The 26,003-nt window shown below is 32.0% G+C and overlaps 2 protein-coding genes across 3 annotated transcripts in view; one reads left to right on the forward strand and one right to left on the reverse strand.

The window, feature by feature from the left end:
- Positions 1 to 3,075, reverse strand: part of LOC132758753 (uncharacterized) — a 32,999-nt gene extending 29,924 nt beyond the window's left edge. The window contains exon 1 of the mRNA XM_060750451.1: positions 2,385 to 3,075. The gene's annotated coding sequence lies outside the window, so the exon portion shown is untranslated. The remainder of the gene's footprint in view (positions 1 to 2,384) is intronic.
- On the forward strand, positions 1,555 to 25,437 carry LOC132758762 (paired box protein Pax-6-like). 2 transcript variants are annotated; one of them, XM_060750468.1, is made up of 4 exons: positions 1,555 to 1,629; positions 22,923 to 23,095; positions 23,554 to 23,730; positions 24,669 to 25,437. In XM_060750468.1, the coding sequence occupies exons 2-4, from the start codon at positions 23,003 to 23,005 to the stop codon at positions 25,107 to 25,109; spliced, it is 711 nt and encodes a 236-aa protein (XP_060606451.1). In that variant the 5' UTR covers positions 1,555 to 1,629; positions 22,923 to 23,002; the 3' UTR covers positions 25,110 to 25,437. The 2 variants fall into 2 exon arrangements, with proteins under 2 accessions (XP_060606451.1, XP_060606444.1); XM_060750461.1 differs by lacking the exon at positions 1,555 to 1,629 and adding an exon at positions 12,657 to 12,730.
- Positions 25,438 to 26,003: the final 566 nt, after the last annotated feature.

Raw genomic sequence — 26,003 nt, forward strand, 5'->3', positions numbered from 1 at the left:
GAACAGGACCGCATATTGCGGCGCATAAATCCGAATCCGTACCGGCTTTACATATTGTTTGTCCGACCTTTGAATATCTTTTCATATTATGCGAGCGGGTGGTCTTTAATTATCTAATCTCAATTTAATATAATCTGCTAATTTAAAAATCAGTCAAATTTACGGTATATTGAAAAAAGAAAAGGAGTGACATCCGCCATTTACCGCAACGTTCGGCGTAAGTTATCCCCCTTGATATGCTTGATTTTTGTTTTAATTTTTCTAGTACTCTCTTTATGTCACTCAATACATGGAAAACTTTCACATTTCCTAGTAATGAATACCAGATGAGTGCCTAAAATATTTATCTATGGATCATGTTTTAATATTCCTTTTTTCAGTTAGGCAAAATCAGTTGGACCATATTACTAAAGTGTCTGTTTTCTCCATGTTAAAAATCAAAACACGAATACGCCCGTTATAATGCCGCCTATACATGTCAACGCGTGTAAACAATAAACCGTGACGATACCTGATAGTTGAACAAAATTCTGGAAAAAAAATAGTAATCAATTGTAGCCAAAGGGGAAAACGTTGCGGCGAATGGCGGATGTCACTCCTTGTCTTTTTTTATAATACCGTAAATTTTGAAGACAGATTGGGTTCAATTGAACCATATACTCGGATAATACTAATTTAAAAGATATTTAGATGTAGCAGAAACGTTTTAACAACCGTTACACGATCGAAAATATGCGCCGCAATCTGCGGTCCCGTTCTCGAGTTCCTATGGTATTATTACTTTTACTATTGTAAGAATTTTTAATTTGTGTAGCAAAAACTAAAGGTAAACAAATCTTGATTATTGTTTATACCAAAATTGGCATGGTTATTTCCCCTGTATGCGCATTCATTGATGTAACCGTCTTGTACTTTCGTTTTCGATACACGGCAATTTTGCACATACTAAAAACTTTTGCATCTCGAGTCAAGTTGTTACGAATGGAATCATATTACTATATTGCTTTCTATATGATTCCATACGTAACGACTTGATTGGAGAAGCATAAATGCTACACAATGATTTTGATACCCTCTCAGACATGGATAAAGTAGGATATATTCTCTCTAATGCAGGTATTGTAATTTAAATGCAAAAACCTGTTTAAACATTCTGAATTGAAAAAAACACTAATTCTATACAACTGACATTATTTTAGATAAATTGTGTGTGTTTTCAGACAAACATGTACATGTACTATCTAGAAAATACCTTTGCTAATAATCTTCCAAACCTGATTTGATTAAATATAACTACAATATTAATTTCTATATGGAATATCTAAGGTACTGTGTTACACCAGTATTTTAATTTACTTCAGTAGCATATTTACAACTCTGGTTTAAATAGGCAAGTGTATTTTAGATTTTATATGTAAATAATAATTCAACTTTTAGTCTCTTGTAAATCTTATAGATTGGCATTGTGCAATCATATTGTATTTTATATGTTTTTTTTTTAATTTGTACATTGGTTAGACTGTAATAAACTGTAATAATACTAAAATGCTAAATCTGACACATTTATATCTGACATTAATTCAATGAACTATCATGCTTTGGGATTTTAGTAGAACCAATAATAGACTTGTAAGTACATTTTGGATACAATGCATTCTGTTACATTATGTTCATGTACACATTTGTATAAGGTCAAGCAATACTTATAATCATAAATATTAAACATTTTATATATGAGCATATTATAATAATACAAGGAGACAATGTTTGCCATTGATTTGAAGTGGCAAAGATACATAAGGAACAACATAATAACCTGAATAATCAAAGAAATATATACATATATGAAAATATACAGTAGTGTTTCTAATATAAATTAAAATGTTACTGATAATATATGTATGTTACAATATGTTGATAGTAAGTAATTTTATTATTCAATGTCTGTCATTGTATTGTATTGTATTGTATTGTATTGTATTGTATTGTATTGCTCAATATATGGTAGTTATATATATATATATGGGCTAATTATTCTAAACCAGACTGTTGTTGTTCATGTGTGGATTTTGAAATAAAGAATGTTCTATCATTACCTATAGTTTTGTTATTGTATGGTAGAAGTAGGCCTAATGTTATCATTAATGCTGAAATAAATTGTTGTTGTTGTAATTTACATAAAGAATAGTCACATGTAACAGCTGAAGTAAACAATAGCAAAAAACGCAACAGTCGGTTGCACTACGTATTCCGCCATCTTGAAACTACTTAAACTATAAATCTTATTCAAATACATTAAATACAATTTAAATACATTTACATTTATGTTCATTTTTTATTTACATGTATATTCGTAACGTAATGATTTAGAAATAAACAAGTACCTGATCAAGTCTTTGTGTTGAGTTTTACAAAGCATGAAAACGTGTCTATTTCCCATAATATTTGGTACTCATCGTTACAACGTATAGATGAGTACCTTTGTACTAGCGTTTTTAATACAAAACCGGTTTATGTACATTCTTTGTTCGCTCGAATGATTCGAGCTGTATTTAATCGGGGTTTTCATATTCGGAAATCAGTTTCTAGCGAGCAACTCTTAGGGACACTCACACATTCAAATTCAATGCCAAAATTATTTTGTGAAAAGTACAATTTTTTAAAAGCGTACAAGCTTTGCCTAAATAAAATGAATTGTTTAATTTTTAACGGAAACATAGTGTAGACATTTTACATCGTTTTGTATAAATGTTAAATGTTTTGCAAGGATGAGGCCCAACATTCGGTGGTATTTGACAGTCACTTTCCTGTGATGGCAAATGGGCACAGGTTTCCAAAAATATTTTCCCTTAAATAACACTGAAATCAATTCAAAAACTTTAAAAGGGGTTTTTTGTTTTTGGTTTTTCCTGGACGAGTCGACCACGATTTGCAAAACATTGATATGACAGAGATAAAATTTATTAACCAATTACAATATTTATTGCTTTATGCTATACATGTATTTGCACGTTTATTATGTCATCTTGTGTACTGTCCCTAAATACAAGCGTTCTCGCATATTGCATTCGAGTGTTTTTAGTTTTTATTTGTAGAAGTATTGTAGGAAATAAGATGGTACACTCATTTAAACGTCGCGTCTTTACGCGCGCCTACGAAAAGTAGGTCAAGGACTTGTAAGTTAATTATTTAGACACCATTACGAAAATGTCTACATCCCTCCTTTTTGCTGTTTAAATAGTTTATTTTTTCCTATAAGCGTCGAACTATAACTGCCTTTATCAGCAAAAAAAAAAACCAAAAAAAAAACTAATGCTCTTTCTAACATTTATGGAACGCCAAATTTAGATTAACTCAATTATTCTCATATCTATGAGTAGCTTTGAAATGCCTTTCTCTGATTGGTTAAAAAATAACTTCGTGTAAAAGATAACAGGTTAATATCAGAGTATATTCATTGTTGTTGTTGTTTTTTGTTGTTGTTATTGGCAGAATTGTACAGATCTCTGAACTGATAAGGGGAGATCGCTGCGTAGGAGATTGAAAAAAAAAACGTTGTGGGACTCGCAAATAAGTCAATTTAGTTGCCGTCCTTACGTTTTTAAGAACTTTACTAATTTAGCGTTGGCTTTTTTAAATGATAGGACTAAATTATGGGGGAAAAAATCAAGCTGAAGAAATGTCGATTTCTATCGTATTCAATGGCAGATTTGATAAGCCATATAAATACTATTTTGTATAGTTCTTTTCTCCTGAAAAAATGACATAATACTTTTTTGGTCAGTTTTATTTCCTTTGAATTTTATTGCATTAATCTTAATCTCCTCATTTCTATTTCTTATTCTAAATATTTAAGGGCTAGGTGTCAAGATCAGCCGATATAAAATGGGCACTGAATTTCAACTCAATTACCGTGATATTAATGATTTGCCATAAATTGAATATTCAAGTCTATTGAAAAAAGTACACGGGAATAAAACTCCCAGGGACTACATTGTATATCCAGAGCTCCGTTATTTTTTCTACCTCCGATAAAAAAAGTTAACAAAACGTTTTTAAGGTTACAATAATACCGCATATTATCACATAAACCGCGGCGCAGGAGTGTAATAATGCCATTTATTACATGTTTTGCGGTAGTTTATAGAAATATATAAGTGAAATAAAAAAAACTATTATTTCACTGTTTGAACAGTGAAATTATCAAATTGATAATGTTCACTGTTTTAAATTTAAGCCCGTTACGTTGTTTCAGTGAAATACCAGCGTGCACAGTACTGGAAACAAACTTACTGACATTACGTCGTAAATGACGTCACTTTGTATTATTATTATTATTATTTGGCGCTCTTTTCATTTAGCACTAGGTTAAAACGTCTTTTGAAACGTTATTTTGCATATAAAAAAAAGAAAATTTGTTTAGTTTAGTGTAAGATCGAAATATATTTCATCTCGTGAACACCAAAAGTTCATATTTCACTCGTGGCTGCGCCACTCGTGAAATATTCCTTTTGGTACTCACTCGGTGAAATATATTCCGATATTACGCTGAACTAAACAAATATCCTCTATCTAATAAAAACGATATTACACTAGTGTAATAATTCTTTGACGTGACGTCGTTTGCGCTATTTAAAAATAGCGTTAAAGCGCGCTAATGTTAGTGTTACACTGTAGGCGCGTCAAATGACTCGATTTAACTACATTGTATAAATCGTTCTTCTTTTGATTATGTCATAAAAAGAAGATTATATTCGTGTAAATTCAATGCTAAATTTATTGAACTCTTGGAATGAAACAATATAATGCTCGCCAGTGGCTCGCATAATATGATTTTATTAAACTCTTCCATTAAACCTACACTTATTAAATATCCTCTATTTATTGATACTTTCTGCATTTAACAAAGTATAAGCCGAGTTTAAAAGTTAGTTTACTCTAAATCAAGTTTGACGTCATGTATATAAAAAGAAAGAAAATCCAATATGGCCGCCAAATCACGAATACTTTTTTCATCTTTCTGTACGTCTGGTTATGTTGTATTCGTATATGTTGCTTAGGCGTTCCATATTATCTTAACCCAGTTCTAATATTTATAGCGCGTAACGTTTATCTGGGAAACCTGATGCTTTAAATTTAGAATTCAGACAAGATTAGAATTACAAACGCATTAATCTATTACGTTGTTAATTCTTATATCATTTTTGATGTATTATCAATTTCTCATGAATCATTACATAACATATCAGCAATTACAAAGAATTGTCATCAATGTTTAACATGGTTAATGTTATGTAACGAGGTATGTCACGATTTACCAATGCGGAAGTAATGTTAATCAAAGCACTGAAATTGCTGTATGCGGTAAGCAGCATAGGTAGTCAGACTATTCTCCCCCTTACCACTTCCTTTCTTGACATTCCTATTTTGGGAATTCCTCTCCATTTTTATTATTTTCAATAGATTGATATTGATTGATTAACATAATTATCAATTTATATAAGTAAATAGCAGATAATTACACAATTATGACAATATGAATATGGGTTAATATTTCTGAACATTTTATGTAATAAATGTTTCACTTTTCTTCAACAATTTTCCTGGTGGTACTATCTATCGGGAATGTTATCCCTATTTGACCGACCATCAAATAATACAGAATAAATTAACCTCATACGAGTGGCAACCATCTTTGTTTTAATTAGTAGTGTAGTACCAGGGATGACTTTATAATAATCGAAAGTTAAAAACATGAGTAAATAGTCCATTAGGTAGTTGTTGAGTTAATGAAAGCTGAATGAATAAATCAATATTTAATTTTTTTTTAGAAATTTGTAAAAGTAGATAGAACAGCTGATCATCAAAATGTATAATGTGGAAGTGTGCTATTTGTATGAGATTACTAACTGGGGACAGGGTGCGCGATACTGCTGAACTTTCAATTCTCACTTTTTCACGACAAATACTTAATTAACATTTGTAAAATAAAGTTAAATCCATAGAAATAATAGACATATATTTATTTGTATAAGTTCAGTCTAAAACAAAATGGAATAACACTTGCACTTTTACTTTCATGAAACCGCAAAAACACGATTGTTCACAATCTCCATGCAGTGATCTCCCCTTAATTATTCGGCGTAGACTGTACTGATAAAGGGAGGTAACCGCTGCGAGGAGTTTGGATTGTTCACGGAATTTAGCGAGATAACATCGGGCGTACTTATACAAGCATTATGTTAATATTTTCAAAAATGTTTATTCTCACAATATCATTCGAGTAATCAAAAATCACATAAAATTACATTATGATATAATGGCCCAGCACATGAAAATCTTCGAAAATTGGTAATTGTTTTTTACATTTTGCAAGTATTCACCTGTTTATTTCTGGTCTTCATCCTTACCATACAAATTACCAAATAATATTGCAAAATTGCAAACATAAAGCCCCGGCTAACAAATTTATACCCGATTTTTTTCAAACGTCCTGGAGTTCTTGTGATAACTCTGAAGATGCCCTAGAGTTCTTATGATAACTTTTGTTACTGCCAGTGTACGTGTTTCTTGCGCTAAATCACGGCACGTTTTAGAATTTTTCATTATTCAATAAGGTTGTAAATCATCCACCCCTCGTGTAACAGATACTCTCTCATGATGTATGTTGATTGCAAACATTGCAAATGCGAACACACGATATTGCTACATTACACAAGAGACTTAAATATATTATCTATATATCTCTGCTTCTAATTATATTGAAATGCATGTATAATATATGCTAATGCTTCATTTCACATTTCTATATATCCATCAGAATCAGTATTTCAACTGCATTTGTATCATTGCTTTATTGCACATTGCGTCTCACTTAATAAAATTTCGGTAAATGAATATATAGCTGAAGACGTTCCAATGAAAGTCATATTTTGATACCATGTTGCGCTATGACGTGAATAAATTCTCCCGTGAAACCGTGTCACAGGTGAAAAGTTAACACATTCTGAAAAGCCGGTATTCGGGATCCTTTCAGATACATAGTAAATCCATGAAATGACCACGGGGGAGGAAATTGATTTGTCAGTAGTTCTTATGATAACTGTTTCAGAGTAAGTCGGGAAACATTTTATATACCGTAGAAACACTCGTAACACACCGTACAATCAAATGGGCAGACAGCTGTTCCAGCGTCCACAGCTGTACCAGTATATACATGTCGGCGCGGGGAATACAATTGACGTACGATAAGTATTCATCTATTTTAACATATCCCAATTGTCTTCGAGTAAATCAATGTTATGGATTCATAGTCAACATCCAAAGGAGCCTGCTAACAAATTTCTGGCCCTGTGCAAGCTTTACTTCACATGAATTTTGACTGAAAATAACCACACTATCCGATGAGATGCGGTATTTTTAGTTTGAAGTCACAAAAACTTATATTTTCTCATGATAATTAATCCTTTTTTCATACGATTCGTAAACGTCAACATTTTGTCACTAAATATTCCAAACCATACCTTCAAAAAAGCTTTTCTGTTAAAGTTATAAGGTATTTAAGTTTGAGTGTCATCAAAATTTTAGTAACGTCATCAGCTGTTTGCCTCTTTTTAATGATAACATCGACAGCAATTCATCGGCAAGGATGAATAACGCTGAAAGCTGTTCAAAGAAACTATTTTCAGAGCTTTTGTCCTACAGTAACTAGGAAAAAGTAAAACTTGTTTGTTCATTTAAAATATTACTTTATTCATGATACTTTCTAATTATATTATTTTTATAATTACTTTCTATCATTTGTTGTATCTTAGCTGAGAGGCCTATATCTTCATTTACCGCACTGTATTTCAATATTGATATTGTTCATATGAATGAATGAGTGAGTGAATGAATGAATGAATGAATGAATGAATGAATGAATGAATGAATGAATGAATGAATGAATGAATGAATGAATGAATAATTAATTAATTAATTAATGAACGAACGAATGAACAAACGAACGAATGATGCAATATACGTATATGCTAAAACAAATTGTCTGTAGAAAGTATATGAGTTGTTATATTCTAAAAATAACATATTATACATTCACTTTGCTTCCTATGTATGTCCTGTTGTTGTTGTTGTTTTCTATTTCAGAAGGCCACTTTGGAAATAAGATTAAATGAGTGTTATTGTATGTTATTAATGTATAACCTTCTTTAAATAAAGATATTATTTTTATTATTATTATTATAATATAAAAAGGTAGCAAGATCTATTAATATGTTTCTGAAATGTTAAATTTAAAGAAAGTAAAGGCAAATTTAACGCTTAATACGAATACTCTGTATTATAACTAAATCCATCAAGTGTTATTATAAATAATGGCATATAGTAGACATGTCTCATGCAGTAAATGGATGTGTAACCCGAGATGTCTGCCATGTAAAATGATTTATTTAAAAAATAAAAATTTGAATATTTTTTAAGAATGGTTATTATTTCTATTGCACTATACATTAAAACAGATTTCAAGGATAAATAACAACATGTTTTTCCATGCACTTTCATATCTCGGGTTACACAGCCATTCACTGCATAGGACTTGTCCATTTTATGATTTTTTTATAATTACACTTGATGGATGCCTTCATTTACAAGACTGAATATTCATATTAAGCGTTAAATTTGCCTTTGCCTTTTGACTTAAACATTTCATAAACCATTTACAGGAACTCTACTGAGGTTTATAAGCCTAAAAACATGAAATTTTATTTTTTCACATAAAAAACATGAGCACTAAAACATAAATATTAATAAAATATAACCAAGAAATACTAGTATAGGAGAAATACATTGAAAACCATATGTTTGTGCTATTCTCAGTCCGATTTGAGTGAAAAGCGTTTAAACTCTTTTCAATTTTGGGTCATTTTTTTCAATATTATAATATTCTGGAAAAACGGAGCAAGCTAATGATCGGAAATTTTGCATATAAGTTATTAGTATAGATCTACATCAAATGGAGAAATAATCTCAAAAAAATATTTCCAGTCCCGTCATGTCAAAAAACCTTAGTGGAGTCCCTTTAATAGGTTTTGCTACCTTTTTATATTGAAATACAGTGCGGTAAATGGAGATCAAGGTCTCTAACCTAAGATATAACAAATAGTAGAAGGTAATAATAAAAATAATATACATTTGTAATTAGAAAGTATCATGAATAAAGTAATATTCTAAATTAACAAAAAAGTTTTACTCTTTCCTAGTTACTGAAGGACAAAAGCGCTGTTGTAAATACATGTAATTGTTTCTTTGAACAGCTTTCAGCGTTATTCATCCTTGCCGATGAATTGTTGTCGATGTTATCATTAAAAAGAGGCGAACAGCTGATAACGTTACTAAAATTTTGATGACACACAAACTTAAATACCTTATAACTTTAACAGAAAAGCTTTTTTGAAGGTATGGTTTGGAATGTTTAATGACGAAATGTTGACGTTTACGAATCGTATGAAAAAAGGATTAATTATCATGAGAAAATATAAGTTTTTGTGACTTCAAACTAAAAATACCGCATCTCATCGGATAGTGTGGTTATTTTCAGTCAAAATTCATGTGAAGTAAAGCTTGCACAGGGCCAGAAATTTGTTAGCAGGCTCCTTTGGATGTTGACTATGAATCCATAACATTGATTTACTCGAAGACAGTTGGGATATATTAAAAATAGATGAATACTTATCGTACGTCAATTGTATTCCCCGCGCCGACATGTATATACTGGTACAGCTGTGGACGCTGGAACAGCTGTCTGCCCATTTGATTGTACGGTGTGCGTAACAAATGGCAATTTTCATCTTTAAAAAGTGAGTTTGTAATGCTTAATTAAACTTTGAGGATTAGATTGACTTACAAATGGTATTATGTGTCAGAAAAAGCTTTTTAGTCCTCTTTGGATAAGGATTATAGATAATAGCCGAAGACGTTCCGATATCGTTCCATATTTGGAGGTTACCCTAGTGTTAATTGACAAATATTAACCTCCTATGTTTATGACGACAAGTGTAACCATACCAGAAACAAACAGATTGATTCCTGGAATATTTTACTTATGATGGTAACCGATGATTGAGTTTCCTAAACCCAACAATTGCAGACCTCTTGTTCCGAATCTATGAATGTAATCGTTTACAGGGTTACAATTCTAAAATCTTACAGACTGATATACACTTTAGCACCATCAGATTTATAGTAATAAATAATGACAACAAATGAGGTCTCAATTCTTATATAAACTTAATTATTAAATTAAATCTTAACAATGTGCATTGCTAAAACTACAACACTATTGTAAAATTTGTTAGCTTTTAGAAATCAAAATATTCGTTGGAAACTTGAAGATGAACCCCACCTCATCAAATGCATACTATTTCATATTTTGCTGTAAACCATTTACATGTAATTTGTTTCGGCAGACCAATAACATAGTTACTTATTGTTCCTTTCAATTGCCGGGAATAATGTATACATGGAACCATTATGCTTGAGTATTGAATTCAATGTGTATTTTATCCTGTAAGTCAATGCTCTGCATCATTTTTTTGTTTTAGTCTACAAAATCTTGAATTGAAATACAATCAAAACCAACATTATATAACCAATTTTTTGTGCAAATGATAAGCAAACTACACTTCATAATGATTTACACATTAATTGGATAATAAAAACAACGAAAAACGTGTCGTAACTTAGCGCAAGAAGTGTACTGGCAGTAACAAAAGTAATCATAAGAACTGTAGGACATTTTTCAGAGTTATCACAAGAATCCAGTGCCATTTGAAAAATCGGGTACAAATTTATTAGTCTTGGCTTTACGTTTGCAACTTTCCATTATAATTAGATTTAAGTAGGGGTGTAACGTTTATTCGTTTAAACGGGTACGATCGGTATTTAGCTAAACACCGGTTAGAGAATTCAATAACAGGTAACCAAAGTTAGTATTTGACTAAGGGACGGATTTTTTTTAATTGATTCTTAATAATACGCCAGTTTTTACGACAAGATATGACAATTGTTTGTATTTTAGTTATACTCAACAATGTATTTTTATCGATCTGATCGAATATGGTACGACCCTAGCGGAAAATAGTTACTCCATGTACGGATATGTATTTTAATCATTTTTCAAGATTTCATATAAGAATTTCATAAGTACGGCCGGTTAAACGTTTGACACGGTTATTACGTCGCAGCTTAACGGTTAGAGTTTTTTTTATTACAGTGACACTTCTTATTAGGTAATTAAGTATGACAACGAAGAAGATCACAAATGAAAAGGTTAATATGTACGAAGGGACAAGTAATTTGGAAATTTTACCCAAAACTACCAGATTTTAAACAAGAGGCGATGAAAAATGGACTATAAAGATTTTTTCTGACACATTATACAATATATACGGCAAGCTTAATCATCAAAGTTTAATTTAGCACCAAAAACTCCCATTAAAGTTAAAAATTATCATTTTTACTTGTGTTTCTCCAGTATATAATAAAGTTTTCCGGAGAAATCCGCAACGTCTTCCAGGAACTCTGTGACAGTTATCATAAGAACTGCATCTTTCGTGTAATACTTCCTCACTCTCCCCCCCCCCTTGTAAATGTACATAAGGAAAACAAAAGTTTATGTAAAAGGTCTCGCCATTGAAAAATACGTGTTTTGAATGCTTCTTTGTAAAAGTTAAATTTGGATATTTTTAGCTTTAATACAATTCTTAGGACAGGTAATTTAATAAAATAAAACATATTCCTAATATATGTTCCAATTTCAACTTAAAATCATATTACATGCATAGCATGTCATGTCGTCACTGTGGCTTAAATAAGTTTTTGTTATTAGCTTTCAAATAAATGAGCCGCGTCACGACAAAACCAACGTAATGCGTTTGCGACCAGCATGGATCCAGATCAGCCTGCGCATCCGCGCAGTCTGATCAGGATCCATGATGTTTGCTTACCAACCCTTTAACAAGTAGAGACACATATGCGCTGGCTGGTCTGGATCCATGCTGGTCGCAAAACCATAATGTTGGTTTTGTCATGACGCGGCTCAAATGTTGTAGGATTTGTGTTTCATATTTTAGAATTTAAAAAATCTAACTGAGGGCCTAACAATACATGTTTGTATTTTTTTTTTTCAATAAACGAATATAAATTAATTTTTATGATTGTATACTTCATATAAATTATTAATCAACTTTGATATCATAAGTTCAACAAAATTTTACAACATACGTTAAAAGGTTTAAAAAAATGTTTTGTACATAAAAATATGGATAAATACTTTTGTTGTTATAAGTGGGGGTGTTTATTTTATTTACCGAAGACCGACTTTGAAGTGAAACTGTCATAAAGAACAACAATGGATTAATTATAGATAATCTGAAGTAATTATTGCAATCATTGGTACTCTGTTTGTAAACTATAATTAAGGTAGACTACTCCACTGCTAATCCGATCTTTTAATCAAAGAAAACTGCGAAAACATAGCGGCATATATCAAACAATGAAAAGTTATTATCTTTAACTATTGAAATATTTGATTATTTTGAGCAATTTTTTTGTCTATGATAGCTGTTTTATAGAAAATATCAATCATTCTGTTAAAGAATATCGAAGTGAACGTGCAACATGACTTCCACTGTGATTTCAGATTACTCTATAGAGACAATTCTTACTACATCTGGTATGTTAAAATTTACACAAGTTTTATTTTACAATATTTACATATCATTTTATAATCACTATATACCAAGTTAAATGTAAACACGACTGTCATAATATTTCACGTTTGCTGTTGATTTGATGCGTTGATTGAACGTTAACGTCTGTATCACACAACGTTTGCTTGTTTATTTTCCCTGCCAGAAGATCTCACATTAAAACAATATTTCTTGAACTTGTTTAAAGTGGACAAGATTTTTTATTAGTATTTCAATTATTGATAAAAAATCTAGAAATGTTTCATTTGAGTACTCGTATAAAATATTTTTGTTAAGAGTTTTAAAGTCATTTAATATGAACATTTATAATTTATAATGAATAATAATATTTTGTGTCATAATTATATCTGCTTTATATTCATTATTGTAATATCAGATCATGTATCACTTTCAATTCCAATTATCTCATACCTACCAATAACATACATATAATTTTTTAAAGGGACTGCACTGAGGTTTAAAAGCCTAAAAACATAACATTTGAATTTCTTACATAAATGAGCTGGGGCACTTAAAACAGAAATATATGCAAAGTTAGTTTAGAAATGTACTTTGAAATAAATTGAAAATCGTAATTCTAAGCTTTTCTTAGCCTTATTTGAGTGAAAAGTGATTAAACGCTTTTATTTTGGGTCATTTTTTTTACAATTTGAATAACTATTCTGGAAAAAACAAAGTGCGCGAATGATTTGAAATTTTGCACAAAGATTAGTGGTCTAAAACCTACATCAAATGGTACATTTATCTGGAAAAAAAGTTTCAGTCCCATCATGTCAAAAAACCTCAGTGGAGTTCCTTTAATGGTTTGTTGTCGCAAAATATCTATAATACTATCAATATAATTATTTGTGCTATTGCAGACCTTCCTTTTTGGACCAATTCATTTAAAGGAGTACATATATAAATCTACTATCAATAAAATTATACCGTTTCTATAATCTCATGGTGAATTCTAGAAAAACTTGTAGAATATAATGTCTCTATTGTTTAAGATAAATGAATATTGTACCTAAACAGACTAAACTTTTCCCTCACGAAATTTTACGAAGAGGTTTATCCGTTTAGATGCAATATTTGTTATTGAAAGCAATTTACTACCAAATTTCACAAGTATTTTTATAGCATTTTTTTAAAATTCAAATGATAATTTTGAAATATATATATGGCTTTATATAAATACACTTGAAAGGCACATTATTCCTCAGAAATTCATATTTCTTAAATCTTTAGAAATGTTTGTTAAAAGATTTGTTTAATAATGTTTTAATAATGAATTTAGAGGTGAATGTGCAAAGGTAGCAAAATGACGACAGTATATTATTTTGACTTTCATACAAAATTGCCAACAAAAATGTAAATGTAGTAAATGAGTGTTTCTTTGGAAACTGTAACAAGAATAGAAAGTTTTTGATAATAAAAAATGTGCATTTCTGAGGCACAATGGGCCATATATTTTTTATATAACAACTTATTCGAGATCCTATATTTTATTATTTATTTATTTATTCCAGTCTCATCTATATACAATGTAATATAAAATACATGTATATAGCCTTTCTATAAGAATTATAAGAGACTAAACATCTAAAACACTATATCATACATGGTAAAACCAATATTAAGATTAAACATTACCAGTGTTAGACAGCTTAAAATATTAAAATCATGTTTGTATAAATGATAGCCATAAACATGTAGAAATCAAACATTTATTAGACAATAACCCCCAAATTGATATCCTGTGCTTACAAGAAACAAAATTTATAGAAAATTATGTTAGGACCATCCCTGGATTTAGGTCAGAATTTAATTTTTTTTCAGGTCCTAACACACCAAAAAATAATATAGCAGGGGGATTAGCAATTTATATCAAAAACAGTATTAACTATGAGGTAATCACTGTAGATAATCCAACAAATGATCAAGGGGAAGTGATCTTTGAAGTACAAGCCATTAAGATACATACAAATGGCCCCCCTTTCACCCTGGTTAACCTGTACTCTAGGGGGGCAGACCAGTTATCACTGAGTAAAATTATTGCACCACTTACTCAAGATAACAATCTACAGGAATGTGTGATAACTGGGGACTTTAATGCTCATCACCAGCTCTGGGGGTCATCATATACTAATAAGAGGGGTAGGGATATTTGGAAATGGTTAGAAAATAATGGGCTAGTACTAATGAATGATGGCACCCCAACAAGGTTAGATAAATGGAGAGGAATATATAGCTGTATAGACCTCACATTGGTCACCCCTAAACTTTCGGCATCTTTGGCATGGGGTATTTTAGATGATAACATGGTTTCTGATCACTTCCCACAATTTATCACTATAAATTCAAAAATACCTGAAAAAGAAAGTTCAAATGAACAAATTAAATTTAATTATGAAAAGGCAGATTGGTCTACCTTTCATAACTTAACTAAACAAATTAAATATGAGGATGTCTACAGTGATAATATTGATTCTTTTTTAAATAAACTTAATAAAGAAATTCTAGACAGGGCTGAGCTGTCTATACCGGCTTCATCTTCCAGGCCAAGAAGGCACAAACTTGTCCCATGGTGGAATAATGAATGTAAGAAAGTGGTACAGGATAGAAAAATAGCTTTAAATAAACTGAAAAGAAATATAAGTCCTGAAAATTTCAATAATCTCAAACAAACTGAACTAAAATGTAAAGAAACAATATTGGAAGCTAAAAAACAAAACTGGATAGAATTCTGTGAGACTGTTTCAGTAACAAAATGTAGTGCAAGAATATTTTGGCAAAAAATTAATAGAATTAAAGGGATAGCTTCCAATCCTGTACCACTATTAAAATTAAATAATGATATAGCAAAAACACCCCTTGAAAAGGCTCAATTCCTTGTTAAACACTACAAACAGGTCTCCAGTGACTCAAACATGTTACCGGAAACTCTTCAATATCAGGCAGAGTTTGAGTCACAAAACAAGGATTCGGTCTATGAGCCGGGGGAAGATAACTCGCCTCTTAATTTACAATTCAGCCTTTCGGAACTTAAATCTTGCTTAAATGCGAGGCGAGATTCTGCCGCGGGCAAGGATGTGCTTTCTTACCAGATGTTCAAGCACCTACCAGACAGTGTGCTTGAAATATGGTTAAGGCTATACAATAGGGTGTGGTCTGAGGGAATATACCCCAATGCTTGGAGGGAGGCCACTGTCATTCCTATATACAAAAATGGCAAAAACAAAAATGAACCAAAATCTTACAGACCAATAAGCCTTACATCTCACTCAGGGAAATTGCTTGAGGGAATGGTCAAGGCACGTTTAGAACATTTACTAGAATCAAAAAATATAATTAACCCCTTTCAATCTGGCTTCCGAAAGGGCAGGAGCACTTTGGATCAGCTGGCTCGACTGCAGCATGACGTGACCTATGCAAAAAACAGATCACGGTCAGTGCTAGCAATTTTTCTGGATCTTACTGCAGCTTTTGACCTAACATGGCATTTCGGAGTATTATTTAAACTAAAAGAATATGGAGTGACAGGGTCTTGCTTTCGGTATATCAGGTCCTTCCTTGAGGGCAGAAAGATATCGGTCCGGGTAGAAGGGTTTATGTCTGACCTTGAGCCTGTGGAGCGGGGCACTCCGCAAGGCTCGATCCTCTCACCGTTGCTATTTTCTATAATAATCAATGGTCTACCAGAGGCCCTCTCTGGCTCTGGTATGGTTATTAGCCAATTTGCTGATGATTCAAGCTGTTGGAAGACAGGGTCCAATTTGGTAAAACTAGCCCAATGTGCACAGGCTGGCATGGACTCTCTATGGGGATGGGCAAAAAAATGGGGATTTCAAATTTCTGAGACAAAAACAGTAGCAATTTTATTTGGAAATCAAAAAGAGCACACTTTGAACGTATCTTTAGGCAGTACACCAATTCAATTTGTTAAAGTTGCCCGATTTTTAGGCATACTTTTGGACAAAAAATTAACTTTCGGGCAACATATTCAAGATCTGGTCAACAGGTGTCAAAAGGATTTAAATGTCATGAGAATGTTAAAAGGCACAGATTTCGGCACTATTCTAGTGCATGCCCCAGCTTCCTTAATAAATTGGACCGTATCCAAAATGCTGCTCTCAGGTTGGCCCTGGGGGCCCTGGGATCAACCCCAGCCCGAGACCTGGAACTTGAGGCCGGTATACCACCACTACATTTGAGAAGACAGGAACAAACCCTAAAATACTATGCACGGATTAAAAGTAATAAGGCTAATAATCCCGTGCATGGTGTTTTAGGGGAAGGTTATTTCTGTAAATCCAAGTTTAAGGACCCCGCCCTTCCCTTTGGGGTCAGTACTGACCTTCTGGCGGAGGGGTGCGGCCTTAAAGGTATTGACATTGCTGAACGGCGGCCTGCTGAGGTTCCGCCCTGGACCCTTTCGCCACCCATAGTTGATACACATCTAACATCTATAGTGAACAAAACTGATCTTCCGCACCTCGCAAGATCAGAAGTACAAATATACTATGAAAAATATTCAGGTCAAACACATATATACACAGATGGATCTAAAGACCCGGACTCTGGCAAAGTAGCCTCAGCCGTAGTAATCCCTTCCCAGCAATATGAAAAAATTGACAGGTTAACAAATAAAACATCCATCTATACGGCTGAGCTACTTGCAATTAGGAATGCTTTGTGCTGGATAAATGACAACAATCACAATAAAGTTGTCATTTTCTCTGATTCTTTATCATCATTGGTCTCACTGAAATCAAATAATAGTCAGTCAAGACCAGAACTTTTACAAGAAATCTATATATTATACAATAAATGCCTAAATGTAGGTAAAATGGTAACCATTGTTTGGTGTCCAGCACATATAGGTATCTATGGTAACGAACAGGCGGACATGGCGGCCAAAGCAGGCCTAAAATTCAGCAGTGTAACAGAACCTATACCACTCTCCCCCACTGAAATATATTCCATAATACGCCAACATATTTTATCTAAGTGGCAAAAAGAAATAAATGATAATCTTCCAAAAATTAAACATGTAAATACTACAGTCAGCCTTAAAAGACCAATAAAATATTCAAACAATACCAAAATTGATAAAATCATTAGCCGGCTAAGACTGGGCTCAAGCCTATTACCTGGTAGTGACACTACTATGGTGACATAGTACTTTTGAGTGACACTATATGTGTAAAATTAGATAATTTAATCGGATTTAAGATTTGATAATGTTAACATACTGGCTTCATTTGAGGTGTTGATAATGTGTTAATGTACAACAATTCTATAAAGATCCAGTCATGTCAATTTTATTCAATGAATTTAGTGTTGTCCAAATGTTTCGTGACACATTTACTTTGGTAAATCATCTACATTTACCTCTAGAAAATCGACTATTTATAAAATATAAATTTTCATTCATATAAATAATTTAAAAACTAAACGACACATTGTATATTAGAAAGCAGATACTATCATACACTAAATATTAAAAACATAACGTCGTTTTGCAGTGATTTATTTGTATTTTATATAATTATGTAGAGTTTTTAAAAAGGGTGAAAATATCAGTTCGTGTGGTTCACTGAAATGAGCGTCGATAAAATAGTTTTTTAAATAATTTTAATTGTTGTTGTTCTTTTAGGTGGTGGTAAGATATTCTTAAATCATTATAATTATTTGCAGCGAGCATTTGTCTGCGCCGAAAGATCCAACCACTGTACCGTTTAATAATGACCTCATATAGGATGTTTTTCCGTAAATCAACATATCTTTTAAACATATGCATATTTCGGTGAAACATATAATGTTGGTCCCCCGTAGTTAAGATTATTTACTCTAACACCTGGTTATCTTGCTAAATCGTGTATCATTCCTCAGTCCTGTGTACGATAAATGGTTAACTTGTAACATTATAAGTGAAAACGTGTACAACATTATAATAATGATATATGAAAAAACTGTTTGAACCGCTGTTTAAATTGTTTTGTACATTTATGCTATATATACTGTCTTGCCATATATAATGCATTGTATATCCTCATGGGCTATATAGGCTATAGCCATATGGAATATTGAAAATAAACTTATTGAACTATTTTAAGTACGACTATGTATTTTGATTGTGAGATTTCTAAAAAAAAAGGACGCTGATAAGGTTTAAACAATATTAATCAACTCAATTATTGTTCTTTTATCAAAATTGATTCATTTTTCACTATATATAAAAAGTGTCATTCCTTTACAACTGCATACAAAAAAAATATAATCTTTTTGCCTCTGTTATAAATAATCCGTCGTGCATTAATAATTTCTTGATAGTTATACATGTATAACATACTGTACATTAAGCACTTTGATATAACTGCCGTCTGATTATATTTGTATTTAATTTTACACATATGTTTGATAAATGTAGAGACAAGTTCTGACTTTTACCAAATACTTGATACTTGAAAATATACATTTTGATATTAAGTTATTTACTTCTATAACGTGAGTTTAGTTAGTTTAACCAGTTTAATTAGTATAACCATACATACTGTGTAACTTAACTGCTTGTTGACCCTCAATGTGTACATTTATTCATGTTTGTCACTTTATTGTGTGGAATTACTGAAAATAGGTTTTGACTAGCTTGTTCTCCATTCAGGATTGTCTTATTTTCATTATGTTTATAAACTTTTCAGAAGTAATTATGTAGATAAATATTCCGCATTTCCAACAATTAAATTTTGTCAGTATAAGCGATGTATAAAATATCCCACTGTCCTGCTCTGTTTTGTACTTAAGAAATAACATCGGTCTAAGCGGTGTTTATCGGCTATTTAACACCGGTTTGGAGTTTTGATGCGTATGAGTTGACCACGAAAGCCGTAGGCCTGAGTGGTTAATTTTTCACATCAAAACGACAAAACCGGTTTTAAATAGCCGATAAACACTGCACAGACCGATATTATTTCGATTCTAACACGATGAAATAAGGAAGATCTCAGATGGGTTTTTCTCAAGCGGAAATAACTTCCGGTGCCGATTTTCGTAAAGCGCTGTTCGATTTTCGCACCCTACTGTTGCGAAGATATCGAAATTATTAAACAAAAGAAATATTAAGATAAAAACGTTATTTTATCAAATTTTCAACAATTAAGACTCAAGTCGTATTGTGTTTACATCAGTTCCCCATTTATCATTATTTTATGTATGAAATAACTTCAGCTCGTTTATGAATGAGTTGTTTACTTATGATGACGTCATTCACTCATTCTCTCATAACTACGACATTTCATAAATTCTAGAACTGAAAAATGAACTTTCTTGTATATTAAAATTCTATTCCATTCCAAAATTATAAGTATCTCGACATCTTAAATATAAAATATTACCAGTACAGATGTCCTAGATTTCCCCCCCTGACAGGTTTTCTAGATAGAACCAGAAAATAAATTTAGTCATTTTCGAGACAATGGTCCTTAAATTTGTGCATATGGTATGGCGATCTTAAAATAAACTTTCTATCATCTATTTGTATGAACATCTGGAAATGAGAATCAATTATTAAACTGACAAAAATACATTTTTTTTAAAAACAACTCATGGAAATGCATTTCATATCGAATATGCTTAAATCTCATTTTTTAAAATGAATAACCTTACAAAATCCACAGATCCATACAATGGACGAGTAAGAAAATGTGAAAATTACCGACGAATTCTTGAAAGTACCAATTTATTTATTATTCAATTGTCAAATGTGAAATAATTTACGTCATCTCATATATTGACAATTTATTAAGGACTCGTAAATGATTTTCAATTGTCCCGTAAGTGACCCAGTCTCCAGATGCTATGGATTGACAGAAAGAAATGTAAATACTTTGATATATATATTCATAATGCTTTAAGATTAACTTATATTTATTCATGAAACGGAGCAGATATTCCTTTGGCAAGGTTGGGCCATATCAACAATATTTAAGCAATTGAACAGAAAATAGTCAAAAATGAGTGAAAGATCGTATAAATAGTCTTAGAAGTTCAACAAAATTGCTAGATCTGCATAAAATCCAAGCTAGTGTAAACGAATAGTACAAATCAAAACAAATAATTTTTCTCATAGAAATATCACTTTCTTTGAGAAAACCACTGTTATATAATTTTCTTTATCACACACCCGTGCCGATTTTGCGACTCCGTAAATATGGTATTGCACGGCCGTGCATATATTTTGACGTGACGTCATTAGCGTTATACAAACATATTGTAAAGACGCGCTAAATGTTAGCGTTATACTATAGACGCGTCAATGAAAAATGACTCTTATTTCACTTTAAAGGGTCTTTATTTTGGGTATGTGATAAATAGAATATTAAATTCGTGTAAGTTCATTACTGAATTTATTGCACTCGTTGAAGTAAATTCATTTCATTTTTTGTGGTTGTATTATAAGTTTAAATGTATTCGTTTATGAAAGTGAGTATCCATAAATTGTGGAATGGTTTACATGAATGACAGATTACAAGCAAGACAAATATCCGCTTTGGATATCTGAAATATTATAACATTGAAATAATTGAAAATATATTGTAAAAAGCATGGTATTGATGAGCCTCGTAAATGATATTGTAAAAATTACGCATGTAAAATCCAAATTAACGTGAAATCCTTTACAAAATGGTTACACAGATACTCTTAATCTCCATAATTTATGTGAACTATATTACTGTAGACTTAATATTGCTATTGAAATAACCAGTAATACGTTACATTGTATGATAAACATTGTTTTGCAATTAGGGCTCGTAAATGATTTCGACTTTGAAGACAAGCAATTCAAATTTGATTTTGAGAAAATTAATTTTCGTAATATCAAAAACAGTTTTATATGTCAAAATCTGCAAAAGAATAAAGAAAATAAGCTGTGTTTACTTTTAACCACGACTCTTTGTACGAAGATACGTGCAATGAAACATACTTCGATTTAGTTGAAGACATGCCTTTTTTCGTACCCCTTCCTTGCAAAAGCAATTGTCACAAGCAAGATTTAACAAATACAATAGGCTAGTAAACTTGCGCTCAAATAAAAGTTTTGATGCAGTACCAGTTGTTAAAATATTTTACAAGAATGTTCGGGCTTATGTATCTCCTAAAATTTTCATAGAACATTGAAGACATGAAATGTCGTACTTAAGTGAAAATGAGTGCATTACGCTGCTTACGGATTGGCGCCATTTTGTTAAAATATTTATTAACTGATATGGGTCAAATCTGTGGCGTTAATGTATGATTTAGTAGTAGATTTAGCACAGATTCGGTCTTGTCTATCTTACAAACAAAGCGCAAACCGTTTTGGTGTCTAACAGTCTTCAATTTCTCGGCTTCACCAGCGTTTTTGCACTACACTACAGGCCGAATGGCGTCATATTCCACAGGCGACTATCGGAACCGTACGGTCTATGAGGCGACGATGTACATCTGTACGAGACGCTGATGGAGGACATTGTTGTTTTTAAGATCCCGACGGTGGCATTACGAATAGACATTTATGAAGTGACTTTGTTTTGGATTTTTCATTTGGTTTTTGCCTTAGTTAAAGTTTGCATTACTGTCATGAAAAAGTTGTGATTTTGGGATTTTCACCTTAGGTTCTTCGTTTTACTGGTGTACATTAGATTTTAAACATTTTGAATTATTTTCAGTTGTTAAGTTTGCGTTTTGTATTAAAGTTATGATATATATCTAATGGAATCGTTAGTGTTTTGTTTTTATGTAATTAAATGCATTTAGTGCGGGCGTGCGTTTTCATTGTCCTTAAGTATATATTCCGATCTTACACTGAACTAAACAAATTTCCTCTATATAATCGAGGTTGAAAACATAACAGCCGCATATACAAGTAGTCCCTAACCAGTGTTTATTGGCACTTTAACACCGTCTTTTTTCCTTCTTTGTCTATAGTGACAAAATCACGTGAGTGTTAGAATGTATAATAAAAGTGTTTTTTAATAAACTCTGCTCTATAAAAAAATTATTATGTTTTTATGTCGTTTACAGTATTTATTTATTTATCATTATTTGTTATTTGTAACGACCCCTTTGCAAAATCAAGTAAAATAGTCTCAGATTATACATGTATATTGAAATATTTTCATTTATTTTCAGTTCCGCATCAAAGTGAAACTAATCAGACAGCCAGGCGCCGCCGGACAAGAACGATATTTTCTGTGTCGGCAGTAAAGTATATGGAACAAGAATTTGAACGTGGTAAATACCCCGACATCCGGCGGCGGGAAGTGATAGCAGCTGAAATCGGTGTCCCAGAGGCACGTGTTCAGGTATGTGACAACTATCTAGTTCCTAAGTTTAAGAATATCTTAATAACCTTGCTTTTCAAAATAAAGTGTTCATTTTGTTAATTATCGAGTTTTATACCGACATGTGCCTTTTTCTGTTCATTGTAAAATTAAAATGCTGGAATATATTTTACATTGTTTCACACTCTTAAAGAATCTATTCTATTTTGATGCCGCTTAAACAGATGAATTTTTAGTCACATCAATGATTGTAAACCCACTATTTCAATGTCGTTGTTCTAAAGTATATTGTTTTATGGAATATAGTTTGAATTTTGCTCTTTTGTTATATGGATTTAAACTAAAAATGATAAATGCCAAGGAATATTTAGAGTCATAAGTTATTGGTAAAATGTCTGAAAAAAAAGCTTATGGCTTAAATATTTGCAGCTATGTTTATATTCTTTATTAAGCTTATTTGAATGAATATCTATTCCCAGGTGTGGTTCCAAAACAGACGTGCCCGGAACAACAAACACCGGAAGTCATGTGACGTCTGTCCTGGTGTGACAAGTAACGCAAACAAACGCCGTAACTCTAGTGACACGTGCCTTGATTCCATTGTGACCAAAAGACAGCGGGTAGAATTTGATACAGAAAATTATCAAGATCTAAAAGTAAGTTGATCATTCAAAAGAAATTTTAAAAAAGAATATTGTGTGTTTTATTACAGTAATTGAACCCTATTGGAAATAAGCTTGTAGCTTAATGAGCAATGCTAGGGAAACATAAAATATACTTCTTAATTTTATAATTATTGTTGCATTTGAGAGTGTTTTATATGCATGTTAATACATGTGACAATATAGTATGCGTTTACGTATATTTCCCGAATAAATTAATAAATACTGAAAAGTTTGTACTAGTATGGAGATACATGTACATCATATAATTTCTGGTATAAGTACAGAAGCCCTGGTGTTTCAAATTTGGTTAAACAAAGATGTTAAACTTTATCATATTCTAAATTTGTAATTCAGCATATATACACGTTAAATACTTCATCTTCTTTATCTTAAATGTTTCCGAAATTTCAACATATATATGAAATATTAGCTGAAATATTCAAAGATGATTAAATGAGCCGCGTCATGACAAAACCAACATAATGGGTTTGCGACCAGCATGGATCCAGACCAGCCTGCCCATCCGCGCAGTCTGATCAGGATCCATGCTGTTTGCTATCAGTTTCTCTACTTGTAATAGGGTTGGTAAGCGAACAGCATGGATCCTGATCAGACTGCGCGGATGCGCAGGCTGGTCTGGATCCATGCTGGTCGCAAACCCACTATGTTGGTTTTGTCGTGACGCGGCTCATTAATGATAAAATGATCATTGTTGTATTAACTAGTCACTAAGCTAAGTTACGATAGTTTGGGAAAGTGGCGACTGTTGATGAAGAAGGAACTCTACTTTGAATGCATAACCTTGATTACGGGTAGCCGTGCACTTAAAGTATACATGATCAACTAAAATCACTATTTAATTAACTACACATTAGTTAGTTCATAAACCTTAGATCTGCTACTTATAATATTCTTTTTTTTTATTTCAGATAGTAAACAGACATCCAGAAATGACCTCGACATCCGGTCAACATCACGTGTCTACATGTCACCCCATGTTTGTGCAGTCATATCCTGCCTATCCGACATATTTCAGTCAAGATCTTGTGCTGTCATCCTTGTGGAATCTTTCGAATGTGAGTACGTCACTTCCGCAGAAAATCCAAAACGAGGCTGATACAACAGACGATTTTGTCAAGCGCCTGTTTAGATTCAGCGCACGTGGTACCAAATCTGATGTAGAACAACACAAAGCAGACGACAACCAACAGAAAAAGATCGTTCGTATGATAGTTCCTACCAAGAGAGCTTCTGATTGTATGGTTACAGAGCTTCGTGCCACAGAACGTACTGGAGAAGTCAGTGAAGAGGTTAACCTAGAGGACGAGGATTCCGGCCTGGAAAATGACTCTCTCAGTGATTCCTTGTAAATTATAAAAGTCATGTAACATACCCAACTGTATCTACTTGTTTGAGAAAGAACTCCTTCAAGAACCATGGTGTAGTATATTATTCAATAAACATGTTGGTATCCACCCTGTGCTGTGTAAATCATTTAATTTTAATTGTTATATTTATAGAAGTTTGAAAGGAACATTCTTAAAGCAAACTTGTAAAAATGTTTTATAATATAAGAACATAAACATATTTTTTCCAATGATATAAACCATTTTTGTTCTTATAATTATGTATTTCTGTTTCTTTACAATAGTACCTGTATATATAAATGTATGCTTATTGACTAAACAATGTGCTATCTCTTTTAAAACTATTGTTATATTTCTCTTTTCCCTGTTTTATTAAATAACACACGCGCGCGCGTACACGTGCGCACGCACGCCCGTCAAATCATCTCGATGAAGATGTTGTCGACTTTTGATAACTTTATATCACTTTCTCTTTAATCGGCCACCGATAAGAAATACGAGTTGTATGTGATGATGATGATGACAAATACTTTTGTATATCAGTTATGTTCACTTAATTTGACTGGAAAAAAATGCATAAACATTAGAAACAGGGTCTTTTCATATCTACTTGAAAGACCGTAATAGTACAGACAATTTGTAACTAAGCAAACACAATAAAATAAGAATTTTAAATCTACAAACTTTTTTAAATCAAAATATAAATAAAATGTGTTAATTATATGTAAGTTTTGTCAAACCGAAATTTGAAAATATATTGACAATACTTGACAATATTTTTATTTTTTACAATTTTAAATCATTTCGCCAGTTTTGTGTAGAAAATCACCCCCCTTTATGAACGCTTGAAAGAACAAATATAACAGAAAAAATCTATTTGTTTTTGAGCTCATATAC

The sequence above is a fragment of the Ruditapes philippinarum genome, unplaced genomic scaffold (assembly GCF_026571515.1).
Source record: "Ruditapes philippinarum isolate M1 unplaced genomic scaffold, ASM2657151v2 ctg1650_1_1_1_1, whole genome shotgun sequence".
Classification (NCBI taxonomy): Eukaryota; Metazoa; Mollusca; class Bivalvia; order Venerida; family Veneridae; genus Ruditapes; species Ruditapes philippinarum.

Excerpts from the sequence above, each read along its gene's own strand:
- LOC132758762 (XM_060750461.1), top strand. The coding sequence starts at position 12,676 with ATGACTTCCACTGTGATTTCAGATTACTCTATAGAGACAATTCTTACT. Across the intron at positions 23,096-23,553 it reads TCCCAGAGGCACGTGTTCAG|GTGTGGTTCCAAAACAGACG; the intron begins GTATGTGACAAC and ends ATCTATTCCCAG. Across the intron at positions 23,731-24,668 it reads AAAATTATCAAGATCTAAAA|ATAGTAAACAGACATCCAGA; the intron begins GTAAGTTGATCA and ends TTTTTATTTCAG.